At 42.2% G+C, this 17,622-nt stretch overlaps 1 protein-coding gene across 2 annotated transcripts in view; it reads left to right on the top strand.

The window, feature by feature from the left end:
• ZDHHC20 (zinc finger DHHC-type containing 20) overlaps window positions 1-17,622 on the top strand; it is a 171,937-nt gene that overhangs the window by 36,161 nt on the left and 118,154 nt on the right. For both annotated transcript variants that reach the window (XM_029602531.1, XM_029602532.1), the window contains exon 2: window positions 6,637-6,663. In XM_029602531.1, the coding sequence (XP_029458391.1) occupies window positions 6,637-6,663 (27 nt within the window). The remainder of the gene's footprint in view (window positions 1-6,636; window positions 6,664-17,622) is intronic.

Here is a 17,622-nt window from a genome sequence, read left to right as displayed (position 1 = left end):
TGGGGGAGTGCGAGAGACAGCTTGGTAAATAAACTTTGCCAGCCCTGGCTTTAGCAAATGTGCCTCCACGTCCCTTACCCTGGGTGAAAACAATTTAGTTTTTCCTTTTCAGCTAACCCTTCCATACAAGAGCATATGTGCCAATAAAAAGGCTCGCCACCCGGGCGTAGAACGGGTACAGTTGCTAGTATAAATATATTTCAATAGCAATAACAAAACCTTAAAAATCAAATCTGAAATAACATTACTAAAAGAAAACAGGCTACAGCACACAAATAGATTAAATTAATCATTAAAACAAACAATAAAATCTGCTAATAAAATGAGTTATTAAAATGAAAACTCCTTAAGAGTTTAAAGTGAGCCTGCCAAAAATTGAGAAGGCAATGGGTTGATGTAATACTTCTATAATTGCAACTGGCTATTACTCAGGCAGCAGCAATTGTGATTTGTGTACAACTTTTGCTATTAAATCTACATACAGCATGTTAAAATAATCTAATCACAATAATAAGAGAACATGCATCAGTGTTTTTAAATTGGCTCTGTCAAGAAAAGGGCACAATAAAGCACAGCTCGATAAATGCACTTTTTGCCACAGTAATGATCTGAACTTGCATATTTAATTTTGACTCAAAACTCTAAGGAATGATTTTTCAAAGGAGTTGTGTATGTAAAAGTAGCATATATCATAGCAATTTTCAAAAGCCCATTTACACATGTAAAGTCTTTTGAAAATTCAGTGAAATTTCAAAGGAGTGACAAGTAAAAACAGTTTTTGAAAGTCTATTTCCACACACGCAAAACATTTTGAAAATTACCTCTTAAGATTTCAAAACTGTTATCTTTAGTGGCAGGATCATACTGTCTAATAATAGATTTATATTATGATCTGGGGATGAACATTGCTTTCTCATAAGACTTTAGTATTTCATGGATGTAAACTTAATATATTCTTCATTATACAGTAAAAACAATATATGTATTAAAAAAAAACCACCAAGGCAAGTTCTGAGACATATATTTCCAGTATTTATATTGGAACATATTTCCAAATATATACAGTAAACAGCTGTGTATATCAATTTAAGACTAAACATGTTATTTACACCCCAAAAAATAAGCAAACATATAGTAGGTTTAAGCAAGATATTAATACTTATATCACACATTTTGTGTTCAGACTTATTTTAATAAATCAACACTGCCACAAGGCATGGATTTGTCTGTGCCTAGGGTGGCAAATTTGTAAGTGGGGAGGAGAGCAGGCTGGATGAAGACTTGTAGTCTTCCAGCAGTGCTGAATCTCGCTCGGCAAAAATCAGCTCTCTGCTTCCTGATTCAGCTCCTCTCCTACGTGTAGGAACAGAAGGGGAAGGAGTGAGCCTGGAGCAGCTAGAGCAAAGGGAATCATTTTGGGGAGGTTAGGAGGGATTGAGTGGGGATCAGCTGGGGGACATGTGTCTCTTCGTCAGAGAGGATTGAGCAAGGGAGGCAATATTTTGTGAGAGAGAAGGGATTGGGGTGTGTGTATACCAGACTGAGTGAGAGGTTGGAGAAGAGATATAAGGGAGAGCAGGACCAGAGCACACTAAGGACACCTGCCACCTCCTCACGCCTCCCCCCCCACTACAATTCACATCACTTCTCGTGTCTAAAGTCAGAGAGCTACTAGGAAGTTGAGGGCATATGCACACGGTAGGTAAAAGGACCCTGCTCTACATAGGCTTACAGATACATAATATAACGCTAGCAAAAACAGCAGCAAATATTACTATCTCATCTACACGCTTGATTACACCAGTACTTCTTATCAGGCCTCAGTCAATGCACCATTTACTGCACAACTCATTGCTTCGGCTGGATATACCTCACTCACATTGTGTGCGATTGACAAAACAGTGACAAGCTAAAAATGTCATACAAACGTATATAAGTGGAAATCTTCACATCTGCATGTGTAAGCAAGAAAGAGAGACAGTCTACCCTCCCTAGCAAAACTGAGTGCCTGCATAAGATGTACTGTACTTACCTAAGGTACCACAAGCCAGCCAACGGGCAGAAAATGTATACAAAATCAAGTAGGCATACAGCACCCTGATAACAAACTGAAGGACAATCGGGGACATTATAATTAATCTTGACCAGATTCTTGTGCATAAGCCTGATAAAGCAGCCATGCCATCAGAGGAGTATGCGTTAACAGATGTTATGTAAAATTGTATTTGCCGCCATCAAAGCACTCATGAGGGGCCAAGAATCAAGTACTCACAAGATGGATAATGGAAACCCTCCAAATTTGGTGCCGTTAGCTAAGGGGCCCCTCAAGCTACTGGGGTGCCCTTTAGTTTTTGTGAGGATTCCCCCCCCCCCACCCCCCTCATTAGGAGGTTGTCCGAGTAATCCTTCAGCAGCAGAATGGTGGTGGATTCTCCTTCATTATTCTGTAAAGCAAACCAAAACAGGTAAAATTGTGAAAAAAAATGTGGTGTTTTGTGAATGGGGGGAGGCATTCCAGAGAGTGCATTATTTTGTTTTAAATCTACACATGTTAATTTCCAGCAAATATTTTCCTGCGCAAACTGCAGGTGCAAAATCCAGAGGAAACTGCGTGTAGGCAATCTTCAAAGGGAAACTACAAGGTCCAGGCTTTGTAACTGTGCGAGCTATTTAAAAATCGATCAGGAACTTCCTCCATAAAAGTATTAAAATAGTCTTATGTTGCACTGCAAAACTAAAACACTTCTTGTCATTCTCTATTATTTTATTAAAAGGTGCGACATGACAGAGGGTCTGTGGAGATCAGGCAACTGCTATTCTCTGCCATGATCAGCCCCAGTTTCCCAGCAAGGTGTAGGGCTAAGGTGGCTACTTTTCCAGCTGTGGCGACCCCACTTCCAGCACTGCATATCTCCTTCCTCTGTCATCTAGTACTCATAGACTGAAACGGATATTTCTTATTAGACTCTAGGGAATCCATTTAAGCCTTTTGAAATTTCACAGTACAGTAGGCAGAAATCAAGAATCTATCCCTGCTGGATGCAAACTCTGCTAGCAGAGCTGACCTTGGGTCAAGTTTCAAAGTTGACGCAGCAATTGGAAACAGAAGTAAGTCATGCTGCTGTCAAGTTGGTGCACCCATTAGTCTTCCAGCCTTGCAAAATAATAAACCCTGGAAACAGGCCTATAAACAAATGTTTAGCACAGAAGATATGCTAGTAATACTGTAAACTGTATTGGACTCTGTCATGTTGGAGTTAGTTTTTAATTGTGAAAATAGCAATCCTCCCGCATTTCATTACATGTTAATTTAGTACAATAGAAGATTAGTTTTAAACTTTTCCCCTGGGCTATTCATTTTATTCTGTGAGCTTCCAGAATATACTAAATTTAATCAACAACGTATTTCCAAAGATATCAGTGTTCATATGTTCTAATGTAAGCAGCAGCGACTAGAAAGGTAATTATGTTGATTTGTATGTTTTAATATCCTTTTCTTTGTAGAAAGTATTTAGAGCATACAATATTCACAACGCACTTGGTCCTCTTTAAAGTTGCTGACCTGCAGAACACCAATATTTGTTTAAAGGAATGATGCAGTACCTCATCTTTACTTCAGTTATTGTAATGAAGTGAAAAGAAAGGAGCTCCCACAGTTATGCACTCTTCATTTTTGCCATGCTCAGTTTTTGTACTTCTAGAAAAAGAGAAACACCTTCTCTCTCTGTCTTTAGCAACTGTTCAGTAATGGGTCTGATGAATTACTCAGTAACAATGACAAACTATCACCTGGAAAAAAGAAATATTTTTTGGGCTGCTTTACAACCTGTTGGTATCTATATATATTCGGGGCTAGAAGAAGGTCTGTCTCAGCCACAAGAAAGCGCCTGTGCTCACTTGTCATTGGGTACCTTTAATGCTCAAAAGTAAAGCTATGTTGTCAATGCAGAAATCACCGCAGGCCTGGCAGAGAAGCAAGGAGCCTGTGCAGGCCTGGAGATCCTCCCTCCTAGATCAGGTAGACTTGCAGCAGTCACTGCGGGTTTCAGGATAGCTTCCCCACCCCTGGGTAAATAAATTATAATAGTCTGTGTGAGCCTGAGAGAGGAGCAGAAAATTCATGTGAACCTATGATCTCTTATTTCACATAGAAATGAGAAAATAACTTGTGCTAGACCAGTATCCATATACTAATAAGGAATGCACCCTTTTTGTGTGAATGCTCTGTTAGGGCATTAGAGACAGTAAAAGCTATAGTTTTTGTGAAAAACAATGTTTTAATGTAAAAAAAAAAAAAAGTGACACCTAATCTTAAAAAAAAAAAGATCTGTATGATGGTTGTTACTTCAGCCATTGCAAAAATTGCACAGTGCCCCTGGTACTAATGTCATATCAGCTTAAGGCTGCAGGAGGAGAGAGTGTCTGGCTGGCTGGGGGTTCCCTCCATGGGCATTAGGAGGAGAGAGAGAGTAAAAGAATATGGTTAAGGATCCCCTTCCTAGGTCTCAGGAGAGAGTGAGTGAATGAGTGTAGTGCTGGGAATCCTGTTCTTGGGCTGCAGGAAGAGCAAAGGATAATCTGAGTAGGATTGCACAGTTTCTTTCCCAGGAAGGATAGTGAGCACAGGGCAAAGGAACCTTTCCTTGAAAGTGAGCACAGAAAAAAAATTATTTTTAAATAAAGTATGTGATTTTTTTTATGGGTTTCTACTTGTTTGAAATTATACAAATCACTTTTGTATACAAATCATATCGAAAATAGTTTCAGACCAAACCCATCCACGTATGCACATTGTTTTTTCCTTGGGGTCATTGGGCCATTTGGTGTGTTATGTATGTTGTGAGTAATTTTCAAAACCATAAAATCTGTTTTTATGTGGATGAGTGACTTTTAAACAATTAGCTGGAGTTCTGTTCATGTAAAAGTATATGCATAACCAGTTTTGTGCATAGTTTTGCACGAGCTTAAGGTGTGTCCATTGCCTTGTGTTATCTGGTGGAAATAAGACATACACAGGGGCAGATTTTCAAAGGGGTACACGCATACCCCCCGAAAACCTGCCCCAAGTTCCCCCTGCGCATGCCGAACCTATGTTGAATAGGCTCGGTGGCGCACACAAGCCCCAGGATGCGCGTGTCGGGGGTGTGTCACGGCGGCGCATCATGCGGGGGCACGGGCGTGGTTCCGGCCCGGGGGCGTTTTGGGGGCATGGCCAAGGCCTCCGAAACAGCTCCCGGGCCGGGGAATCGCGCAGCCGGCACAGGCGTAACTTTTAAAACAAAGGTGGGGGGGTGGGCTAGGGAGGGGAAGGTGCGGGGGGGTGGAAGGAAAGTTCCCTCTGTGGCCGCTCCGATTTCGGAGCGGTCTCGGAGAGAACGGAGGCAGGCTGCCGATTTTGGGCAGCCTTGCGCACGCCGACCCCGGATTTTAAAGGATACGCGTGGCTACGTGCGTATATATTAATATCCAGCGTACTCTTGTTTGCACCTGGTACGTGAACAAAAGTATGCGCGCGTGTACTTTTATAAAATCTATCTCACAGATACTGGCATGAACATATATATATTCTGAAACAGGCAGTGATTATACTGTAAGCATGCAATGCAAACAACATATTGGTAAGCATCATTGTGACTATATATACAGGATCACTTATGAGAATGGCCCAAAGAGAAAAGGATATATACAGGAGTCTCTAGAAAGGTGGTCTCGGTGGGGGATGATCAGCACGCTGGACACAGGGTTCATCTTGAACTGAGTCTTGGGATTGATGTTCAAGCTGTGCCAACAATATCCTAAAGCCCCCTGTCTCTTATACCTCTTTTTTGCAGGCTCATTCCTGGGCTGGCATGGACTTTCTAATTCCTTTTATCTTTGTGCAACAGATGTAGCCTCACTGAAACTCTGCAAGCATATAACTTTCTGTTTCAGCCGCCTATGTGCCTGCAGTTACAATTCTGATGGTGGCAGAATTGTTTCTGATCAGGTTAGGCCTCCATGTTGCACTGCTCTCTCATTGGGGCCCTGTTCTTTTTCTTATCGTGTGCTTCCATCTAGATGTCTTTTGCGAAGCTATCTCTTCACCCTAATACAGAGCTGAGCAGAGGCATTCCAGAAGGCAGTCAGCACGTTTGTGCATTCTTTTATATTTTAAAAAGTGTATATGCACAAGTTGTGCCCCCCAAAGAGAAGGCTTAATTTTTCACAGATCTCTCTGTACACCTGGCCACTTACCCATGAATTTTCCAAGCAAATTTGTGCACACAAGTTCATTTTGTAAATCCTTGGTAACGTCTGCGTGAACAGTGCATACACAGAGTTTACCGCTATGTGGGGAGTTATTACCCTCCTCATGTTTCATCAGGAAAGACGTATACTGTACACAAGAGGCCAGAAATCTGTCTGTTTAAATTTCACATTTTTGATTGTAACTGATGTTTTTCTAATTTTGTCAGCTTTGGTTTAAGAATTAAGCCTTCCTTCTTATTAACTCAAAACTCTCAACGTGTGTATTTATGCATCAGTTCTGTTAATTCAAAAAATAATACAGCAGTTTAAAAATGTGATATCTTGCTTTATAAAGTACAATTTAATTTTTAAGGCATATTCATTTACCACCTTCTCATTTTCTTGCAGATACTATTTCTTCTACTGGGGAAAAAGGTAAGAAAACAGTAGCATTACTTGCAAAGTTTATGTATGAGCAGAATATTGTCTCATTAAACTTCTGTTATTGGACACTTCATTTCTACAGCAAAACTCACCAGCACCCTCTGGTAGTACATCAGTTTAGTGCATCTGGGGTGTCCTTCAATTAAGAAATTGGTGTATCTATGATGTGCCATGTCCAGTTATTTTTCAGCTGTTCTTCTTGATAGTTTTTAAAGCAATATTTCTACCTTCATCAACCTGTAGCTTTTCTATATGTATTGTTTTATTAGTTTAATTGCAGTATTATGGTATTGCTTTCTGCTATAAAGGGGGACTTTATGCTCAAAATGTATGGCGCACACCCCCAGTGTTGGAGGCAGTGTGGAGAGAAAGGAACGTTCTTCCATATGTGGTGGACCTGTCCTAAGGTGGTGAAAACATGGGAATCGGTTCTAGAGCACCTATTTGCAGTACTGGGTGTTCGCATGGCTCCAGATCCTAAACTTTGCTTGTTAAGTGTGATAGATGATACTAGAGGAGATCTACAGAAATTTCTGATGCTCCAATATATGATAGCAACTCGCTGCTAAATAGCCTATCTGTGGAGGAATGTAAACACTCCTAATCTCTCGAATATACTTAACCGAGTAGATAGAGTACCCCAGATGGGTCATCTCACTGCCATTTGGAATCAAAGAGTTCAGAAATTTCATGCGATATGGCAACCCTACTGCACCTGGAAAAAGCATATTATGCAAACACAGCAACCACAGTAGCAAATATTTAGCAGATTTATGGGGGGGGGGGGAGGAAGAGGGAAGGGAGGGAGGCTGGGGACTGTCTAAGGGGGGAAAATTGAAAAGTAAACAGACAAAGGAGACAAGATATAGTAACATAGGAGTGTTTTATTTTATTTTAACTTTACAATGGTGTGTTAACATACTCAGTATTCATCTTTGTTCTGTTCATGTTTTTGGATATCTCTTGATATAACCGAATGTTGTCTTGTATTCAATGATGACAATACATATCTGTATAATTCTTGATGATATAATGTACATTGTTGGCTTTAATGGAAAATAAACAATTACACAAAAAAAAAAAAATGTATGGTGCATCAACTGAATAGTAATTGTAAACCCATGTGGAATATGGGCTAGATTATTTATACAATTGTTTCCTATTGCTGACTATTTTATGCTGTTAGCAGAGTAGCAATGCCAGTAAACACTCTCCAGTGTGAAGAAATTAATGTCTTTATAACATCACCAGGGGCCAATGGGACAAGCCAAAGTAACATTTCCACACATCAGGCCCACCCCTACAGCACAGTCCCCTGTCTTCAAATTGGGTATAAAAGACACAATAACAGACGCCCTTCTTACAATTTCAAAAAAACTCAGCCAGTTTCAACCATCCAGTAAAACTACCATTAAAATTATTTGATAGCATCGATCAACCAGTCTTCTGTATGGATATGAGAGTGCAGCTGGGGTCTATACAGGAAGGGATAGGATCTCAATATAAACCCTGCACTTCCAGTTCTATAACATACTCTGCATCTACGGCAATTCTCTCAACAATGGACTTAGGATGTTTCTGCTTACAGCTCCGTATAAGGTACAAAAAATGGGTGATATTTACTGCTCTCTCAACACTATTGTAAATGGTACATAAATCTTAAGAGAGAACAAACCTTTATTATCGAAACTTTTTACCAAATTACATAAAAAGTGTGACATAAAACTCACTCACTCACTCCACTCAATTAAAACAGCAATTAAAGTAACAGTGAAGTGACCCACCAGATATTACAAAGGTGTAACGTTTTCAAAGTGAAAAATATTTCAAAATATAATGAAACACATGTATTTATACATCCTGTGGTTATGTAACACCACTTACAACTCTATGAATGATTTTCACCTGATAAAATAATTATTTGACTATTCTCTAATCTTCACTTTATCAATATCTAATCTAAATTCCCATGCTATCGTATAATCAATACATGTGTACTTCTATGCTTCAAAGCACATACAACTTGAAATTATCTTCATCTGGTGCTCTTCACTGTATATATCTTCGTTCACCAAACCTAGAGACAGTGCTTCATCTTTCACCAACGAAGATATATACAGTAAAGAGCACCAGATGAAGCTAATTTCAAGTTGTATGTGCTTTGAAGCATAGAAGTACACCAGTGTGTCGCCAAGCACCGGCAGGTGGGTCGCGGCTCCCAGTGTTCCATTGTCCCGCTTGTGCAGGGCTGAAGAATGGAGAGACGCTGCGCGCCACTACGGGAGGCCAGGCCGGCAGGGCCGGAGAGAAGAGAGACCTGCGTGCCGCTGCCGGCAGGGCCGAAGAAAGGAGAGACGCTGCGCGCCACTGCGGGAGGCCAGGCCGGCAGGGCTGAAGAGAAGAGACACCTGCGTGCTGCCGCCAGCGGGACCAAAGAAAGGAGAGACACTGCTCTGCCGCCGGCGGGGCTGAAGAAAGGAGAGACGCGTGCCACCGCTGGAGGCCAGGCTGGCAGGGCCGGAGAGAAGAGAGACCTGCGTGCCGCCGCCGGCAGGGCCGAAGAGCAGAGAGACCCTGCGCACCGCGGGAGGCGGCTGGAGAGAATTTGCATGCAGCCAGAGGTCAGGCCAGAGGCGGCTGAGAAGTGGAGGCCAGGTTTATTGGACCAAACAATGAGAAGAGGCTCCATGTGAGCTTGTATGTATGTGGTAGAATGGGTGCCTGGGTGCATGAGTGAGAGCTTGTGTGTGTGTGGTAGAATGGGTGCCTGGGTGCATGAGTGAGAGCTTGTGCGTGTGTGGTAGAATGGGTGCATGAATGAGAGCTTGTGTGTGTGTGTGTGTGTGTGGTACAATGGGTGCATGAGTGGCAGTGTGTGTGTGAGTGGTTGTAAGTGACAGAGTATGTGTGAGCTTGTATGTAAGTGACAAAGCATGTGTGTAATTGAGAGAGACTGGACAGGGAGGTGACTGGTGTGTGTGTGTGAGACAGAGACTGGTCAGGGAGGTGACTGGTGTGTGTGTGAGACAGAGACTGGTCAGGGAGGTGACTGATGAGTGTGAGGAAGAGATACTAGTTAGGGAAATTACTGGTCTGGTGAGACAGAGACTGGTTGTGACTGGATGTGGGCCCTAAGAAAGAGGACTGTGAGACAGAGCTTCAGCAGCCCTGCTGCTTCTGGTGAGTGCTATTGGCCTGCAAGGGAAAGGAGTAGGAGAGTTGCTGGAGAGGGTAAGTAAAGGCAGCTTTGTAAGTTTATTTTTCTTTATTGACTGCCATTTTAATTATTGGGTATTATGTGATGTGTCTGCTGTTTTGAAATATTTTATTGATATTTGGACAATTTTTAATTTTTATGAGTTTTTAATTGTTGGATGTTATTCTGTTCAGCTGTTTTGTAACATTTATTAGTATAGTTTTACAATTATTTCTAAGTGGGTATCTATCTATAGCAGCTTGGCTTGCTCTGTTTACCTAATAAGAGGTATATTAGTGTTTAGGGCCTGGTTAAATATTTGTAGTGGTAAATTACTGTCTTTTCATAAGGAGGGGTATTGTGCTTGCCAGTAAAGAGAGTTTGTTTTGCTTTTACTGAGATGTCATCAGAACCAGAATATCTTTTTTTGTATGGTGAGCTGTACGGGTAATGCCCTAGTTCTGCTCTGCACCCATTTTTGGGGGTCGAGGGGGTTCTTGAGGATGCAGAATGTATATTTACATTTTGCCCCATGACAGTCACATGTTCAGTGTGTCACGCATGTGAGAACCATCTGTCAGGTGTGTCCCGGCCGGAAAAAGGTTGAGAACCATTGTTTTAGATCATTCACACCACCTCTCAACTCCTCCTCACCCTTCAGCCCCTTACTCTTACCCCCTTCTTATACCCTTATTCATACCTCTCATCCAATCTAACATCACCCACTCTTACCCACCCAATTGTCAAGTCCCTACTGTCCCTCAATCCCTCTTTTGCTCCCCAACACTCTCCCTCCTTCTCTCCTGCCTCCAGACCTTATTCTTTCACTGCTCTCCACCCCTATCCCTATTCTCTCCTAGTCCTTCCTTTGCTTCCCCCTCTCTCCCCCTCAGTCCCTGCTTCCCAATCTTTTCCTGTTCTCTCACACCCAGTCCCATTCTTCCCATGCTCCCCTCTTCCCAAGTCCCTATTCTTCCTGGCCCTCCTTACGACATCCCATTCTTCTCCTACACTACCCCCTCTCCCAGCAATTTATGAGTCCTGCTTCACTCCCCATCTAGTCCCAGTTAGAAGGGACAGAGCAGGGGAAGGACTGGATGGGGGTGCCCAGTACCTCTAAACTGTTAAGAGTTCAGTTTAGGCATGGGTGTCTCCTATTTCTGGCCCCCACAGCTGAAACATCCCCTGTTTGAACCATGGAACTTTGCTTTTATGAAGCCCCATGCGGTTCCGACAGCTGTGAGAACTCTGGGTTCTATGTAATTCTAACAGCTGTTTGAATCGCATGGAGCTTCACAGCTGCAAACTCCTGTGGTTTAAATGGCATGCTTTAACCATGAAGACTACAGGAGGGAGGAAGCAGCAATGCCTGAGATGTAGCCTGACTGTCTTAGAGGCACCAGCTGAGATTGGGATAGCAAATGGATAGCAAGTGTACTGTATCAACCCTTATTTATACAGTGTGTTTATTTATACCTTCAAAAATTCTAATAGGTTAATTAGACAAGACTTCCCTTTGCTGAATCCTTGTTCAGTCTTCCCCCATTAAGCCATATCTGTCCATATGACCAGTAATGTAGTTCTTAGCAATAGTTTCTACTATTTGCTCAGCACCAATGTCAGGCTCGTTGGTCTATAGTTTCCCAGATCACCCTGGAGCCCTTTTTGAAATTTGGTGTTACATTAGCTACCCTCCAGTCTTCAGGCACTATGGCTGATTTTAATAATAGTTAACAGGTCTAAAATTTCATATTTGAGTTCTTTTAGAACTTGGGTGAAAACCATCCAGGACAGGTGATTAGTTAATCTTTTAGTTTGTCAGATTGCTATATTACATCTTCCATCCTCACAGTTATTTGCTTCAGTTCCTTTGATTCATTAATTTTAAATATTTTTACTGAAGAAGAATGAAGCAAAGAGCTCATTTAGATTTTCTGCTGTGGCACAATGCTTATTGGGTGCCCCTTTTTTCCCTTGATTATCTAGTGGTTTTTATTAGTTTTTGCCTCTGACAAATTTCTTCTCAAATTATTTTGTGGCCTTCCATATAGGGAGGGTAATTTTAAATCAAGCGTGCACGCTCATATACACGGCTATGTGGGCGCGAGCGCATTAATTTTATATCATCCACGCGGTTGTGTGCACATTATATAAAATACACCTATTCGCATGTATATGGGCTTCTATTCGCATGTATATGGGCTTCTAATTTTAAGCATTTACATGAGGAAATGTTGTTCACATATTTTCCTTAGCACTTGTTGGCTTTTACATGTGCAAGTTAGCACGTTTTGTAACATGTGCACATGAAGGAAATTACTAGTTTATCAATTAGTCCACCAGTTTGCCCAGTCTATCTCAAGGTCATCAAATCTCCTCTGGTTATTTTAGCCTGCAGTCCCCCACCCCCAGTTTGCTCTGGTCCTTCACTCAGTCAGTATTTGGCTATAAAGAGTTTTATTCTGACTTACACCTGATAAATAGCAGAAGGTAACAGCCGTACGCATGCTGCATTCACAAGTTATAAAATAGCAATTTATGTGCTTAAATGTTGGCTCTGCCCCGTAATGCCCCTAATCTGCCCCTTTCTTTACACGAGCAGTTTTATTCGCGCACCATGTGTATATTTGAGGTTTATAAAATATCACTAGCTTGAATATGCTCTATTGGCTCGTGCATCTGTTAATTTGTGCTTGCACATCTCTTTTAAAATTCACCAATGCTTATGCTCTTTCCTATTGCTTTCATTTGGATCTGCCTTCCATTTTTTTGAAAAATGCCCTTTTTTTTTTTTTTCTTTAATAGTCTCTTTTACCTCACCATTTAACCATGATCTCGGTCTTTGATCTTCCTCCTACTTTTAATGTGTGGAATATATTTTATGTGAGCTTGCAAGATTGTTTAAAAATACTATCTCCACACGTCATGCAAACATTTAACCCTTATGACCAGTCTTCTTAGTGTTTTTCTAACTAATTTCCTCATTTTATCATAGTCTCTCTTTTTAAAGTAAATGCTACTGTGGTAGTTTTACTTGATATCCCCTTTCCAGTGATTAGGTCAAATTTGATTGCATTATGATCAGTATTGACAATCAGTTCCACCACCTTTACCCCTTGTACCAGGTTTTGTGTTCCACAGTGATTTAGATCTAAAGTCATTCCCTCTCTTATCGGTTCCAGGGCCAGCTTCTCCATGAAGCAGCCATATATGACATCTAGTAACTTTACTTCCCTAACATGTCCTGATGAGAAATTGGGGAACACTGGTTACCAGATTTTAGGGAAACTACCTCAGGTTGTTGTAAATTTGGTGACTGTGTAAACTACGGGAGTGTGGAAGAGAATCTTGGTGAACGTCCTAATTTGCCCCCAGATTTCTTCCAATTTGGTATAAGGTTAACCCCTTGAATGTCCCTTTTCACTTCCTAAGTCCCCACCTTATTAGACTAAATTCAACTAAAAAAAAATATACTAGCAGGCACAGTTAGATAAGAATGCACTCAAGTTTAATTAGCATACGTTTCCTGACAATAAACTGAATATAAAGTTTTCATTTTAAGCTATTTTCTTATTTAAGTATTCCAGTACAAGCAAATAAAGCTGGGAATGTCACTGAATACAGTGGAAGCTGTACTTTCCCTTTTTCACTGTACAAAAGCCACACAGTATAACCGTTGTTCTTTGAGTTCAATAAATTGTGTACTTCTTCCTTTACTTCATGGGGGTAAATACCAGTATCTCCTTCCTCAATTGTCTCTTAGAAGGGGCTTTTTATCATTAGTCTCTCTAATTGTTGCCCATTAGTTTTTCCTTCTTTCCTCAACAATATTTCAGAATGAAGCAGGCCGATGCAATATAGTGCGCTCAGCTGAGCGCATTGTTTAATCCCTGGTTGGATGCAGGTTTTGGACGTTAATTTTGGAGGATCCCAAAAGGTTTACAGAAAACATCCCTCAGTGGGGAAAAAACCTGCCAGGACAGTACACCAGTAATCTCCAAACAAAAGATCAGTGTGTTGTTGTATTCCTCAATAAAGATATATTGGGGGGAAAAAAGTATACAGAAAAGCAGAAAATACTGGTTTTCAGTACTTCCTCCGACTTAATATTGTGGCGATATTAAGTCAGAGGAACAAAAAGGAAGACATCCTAAAAACAAATAAACAAATGTGCCAGCAGTCAGATTAGGAAAAGGGACATTCAATTAATGAGCGTCCATTTTCCTAACCTGTGGCTGTGCAACCAGTTAGGAAAATGGACACACGTTAAATTGAGCGTAAGTTTTCATAACCAGCTGAAAGCTGACCTCTCCTTGGCGCCCGCTGCCATGGAGGCACTAGGGGCACACAATTTCCCATAGTGCCTCCTTTTTACTGCGGCACCTGATTTAAATATTAAATTGGGTGCCTCAGAGAGGTCAATCGGCATGTATTGGGAGAGCAGGCACTCATATGAGCACCCGTTTTTCCCATGCCATGTTGCATCGGCCTGTTGGTGAATAACCAGGAAATACAGATCTGAATCCTATCTTAAAATCTCCTGGCTAGTTAGATATAATTTTATCATATGACCAGACCGATCCTTAGTGACCTCTGTGGTCCACTTCCCAAGCCCCCAGTTAGTATACAACTGACCCTTAATGGAACCCTTCCACCTTCCAGGCTCTGTAACCACAAAAATATTATAAGCTATGTTGTTTCACCTGTCTAGTAACTCCACCAACTCTGAGCATTTACTTGAAGTAAGGCTATCAGGAGACAAAGTAGGAATGCACCCTAAATTTATTGACAACACTTACCATCTTCATTGTAACCATGTGAAGCTGGTTAGTTATCTGTCAATAAACATTTTTAACCCCCATCTTTGGTTTATATCCCCTGAGATAGATATTCAAATATCTGGCTAAGTAAATTAGCCAGATAAGCCTGATACGGGAGGTGGCAGCTCACTTCTTCCGCCTCTGAGGGGGGGGGGGGACTGAACATAGATCTCTTCGCCTCCCCCTACAACAACAAAGTGAGCAACTTCTATTCCCTTCAGTGGGGAACCAAGAGACTTGCCGCAGAAGCCTTTGCCCATCATTGGGGCAAGGGCTTTCTGTAGGCGTATCCTCCACTTCCGCTGGTGTTGAACACTCTCCTGAATCTCCAGCAGGATGGGGGAGGACCATGATTCTCGTGGCCCCCGGTGGCTGAAACAGGCTTTGGTCCCAATCTTTCAGGATCTCTCTCAGGGAACCGATCAGTCTAGGAGCCTCCCCCGACCTGATCACACAGGATTGAGGCAGACTGCACCATCCCAACCTCCAGGCACTGTCTCTGATGGCCTGGATGTTGAGAGGTTAGTCCTTCGGTCCCTTGACCTCTTGGAGGATGTGTCTCGGGTCCTGGTAGCTTCTCAGAAGCCGACCACCAGGAAGTCTTACACTTTAAAGTGGAGGAGGTTCTTCATCTGGAGTGAGAGACATGGCTTGGATCCATTTATTTGTCCTACTCCCAAGTTCTTGGAGTACTTGCTATCCCTTTTTGAGGCTGGCCTGAAAACCAACTCGGTCAGGGTGCATCTCAGTTCTATCAGGGCCTACCACCACAAGGTGGATAATTCTTTGGTTTTCATGCACCCTGTAGTGAGCTGGAGCATGCAGGGTTTGCTTCAGTTGAAACCCCACCTATGGCCTCCTGTAGTGTCCTGAGATTTTAACGTGGTTCTGGCTCATCTCATGCGAGATCCTTTCAAGCCACTGAGTTCCTGTGATTTTAAAGTACCTGACAAGGAAGGTTATCTTCCTGACTGCAGTTACTTTTGCATGCAGAATTAGTGAACTTCAGGCTTTGGTAACATATCCACCTTATACAAAGTTTTTCCATGACAGGGTGGTGCTTCACACCCACCCTAAGTTTCTGCCCAAAGTGGTGACTGATTTTCATCTCAACCAGTCAATTGTCCTGCCTACCTTTTTTCCCAGGCCACATTCTCACCACGGTGAGTGGACTCTGCATAGCCTGGACTGCAAAAGAGCCTTGGCTTTCTATCTAGAGAGAATAGCAGGCCACCGACAGTCCACGAGCTCTTCATCTTCTTCAATAAGAACAGATTGGGAGATGTGGTCATCAAGTACATGTTATCCAACTAGCTGTTGGATTGTATTTCCTTCTGCTATGCGCAAGCGGACCTTCAGCTTTGAGGTCATGTCAAGGCTCATTCTGTCTGTACCATAGCAGCTTCGGTAGCCCATCTGCATGCGGTTCCCGTAGTCAACATTTGCAAGGCGGCGACGTGGAGTTCCCTCCACTTGTTTGTGGCCCTTTTACTGCTTGGATAAGGATAGCCATAGGGACAGTAACTTTGGTCAAGCTGCCCTGCGGAACTTCTTCCAGTAAGAAAAACCCAACTCTTCCTGCCTAGAGTCCACTTTTTTCAGGGCAGGCTTCTCCCTAGGTTTTTCCACACCACCGCGATTGTTGTGCTTGTTAGTGCTAGATTCAGTGGTTATGTATTTATATCAGTTTGGGAGCAGCCTGCAGCTTGGTATTCTCCCATGTGTGAGGACTACCATACTGCTTGTCCTAGGATAAAGCAGAGTTGCTTACCTGTAACAGGTGTTCTCCTAGGACAGCAGGATGTTAGTCCTTAGGAAACCCTCCCACTACCCCGTGAAGTTGGGTTTTTGCTGTGTTTGTTTTATTTTTTAGTAATTCTATGTTATAAGACTGAAGGGGAACCCTGCATTGAGAGTGGCATGCTGGGCATGCTTAGTGTGCCTAGTCAAAGTTCTAGAAACTTTGACAGAAGTTTTCCATGCCGGGCTCCATCTGATGATGTCACCCATGTGTGAGGACTAACTTCCTGCTGTCCTAGGAGAACACCTATTACAGGTAAGCAGCTCTGCTTTCTCGATAAGATCACCAGAAAGACTTTTCAGAGTGTGATGTTGACATCTAGAATATAGCAACATCAATTTTATATGGTACAATATTTGTACAAATGCCTGCAGTCTTTGAAACGGTTCCTGTGTTCCGTCACAGGTCAACCAGTCATTCCTCAACCCTTTTATTTGGAGGAGGGATTGAGACATCTGCTACAAGCGGTTTACAAATCCTTCGAGACCTCCTCCTGGACCTCTGCCGCCAAAATAGTCGCACATCGGTTAGCTTGGCTCCGTTATAGCTGTATTAGAGAGGACGTCCATGACAAAACTGATGAACCAACCATACTCGGGAGAATCTCTCTGGCAATTGGCTAAAAGATACCGTTGCCCAAATTAAAGATCAAAATGTGGCAGTTCAATCTCTTTCAACAATGTTGGACTCCTAGTCCACATCCAAAAGATTTTTCCAACCCTATCGTAAATCCTGTTACTATCAAAGGAGGCCATTCAAACAATTTCAGACCTTCAGACCACAATCTTATCAACAATTCCAACAATCTCGCCCACAGCCGCAATCATCTCAACTGAGACCACGTCAAAGGGACCAGAAACAACAAAAGCCTCCACAAACAGCGCCCCAAAAGCCCCCTTAGTCGTTTTGAGAATAGCGTAGCCACAGCCTCACTTTACCAGTAGGAGCCAGAATAACTCATTTTTCCTCGAAGTGGAGTCTGATCACCTCAGAGCAGTGGGTCCTAAAGATAGTAAGCAAAGGGTATTGCCTAGATTTCACTATTGCACCCTCCCTTCCCCACCTTGCCAAACGGTTGAAGGATGTGACCCATTTGTCTCTGTTACAACAGGGGGTTCAAACCTTACTCTGTC

The sequence above is a fragment of the Rhinatrema bivittatum genome, chromosome 5, assembly GCF_901001135.1.
Source record: "Rhinatrema bivittatum chromosome 5, aRhiBiv1.1, whole genome shotgun sequence".
NCBI lineage: Eukaryota > Metazoa > Chordata > Amphibia > Gymnophiona > Rhinatrematidae > Rhinatrema > Rhinatrema bivittatum.
Note: the sequence above shows the minus strand (reverse complement) of the source record. Positions and strands in the feature narration are given on the sequence as shown.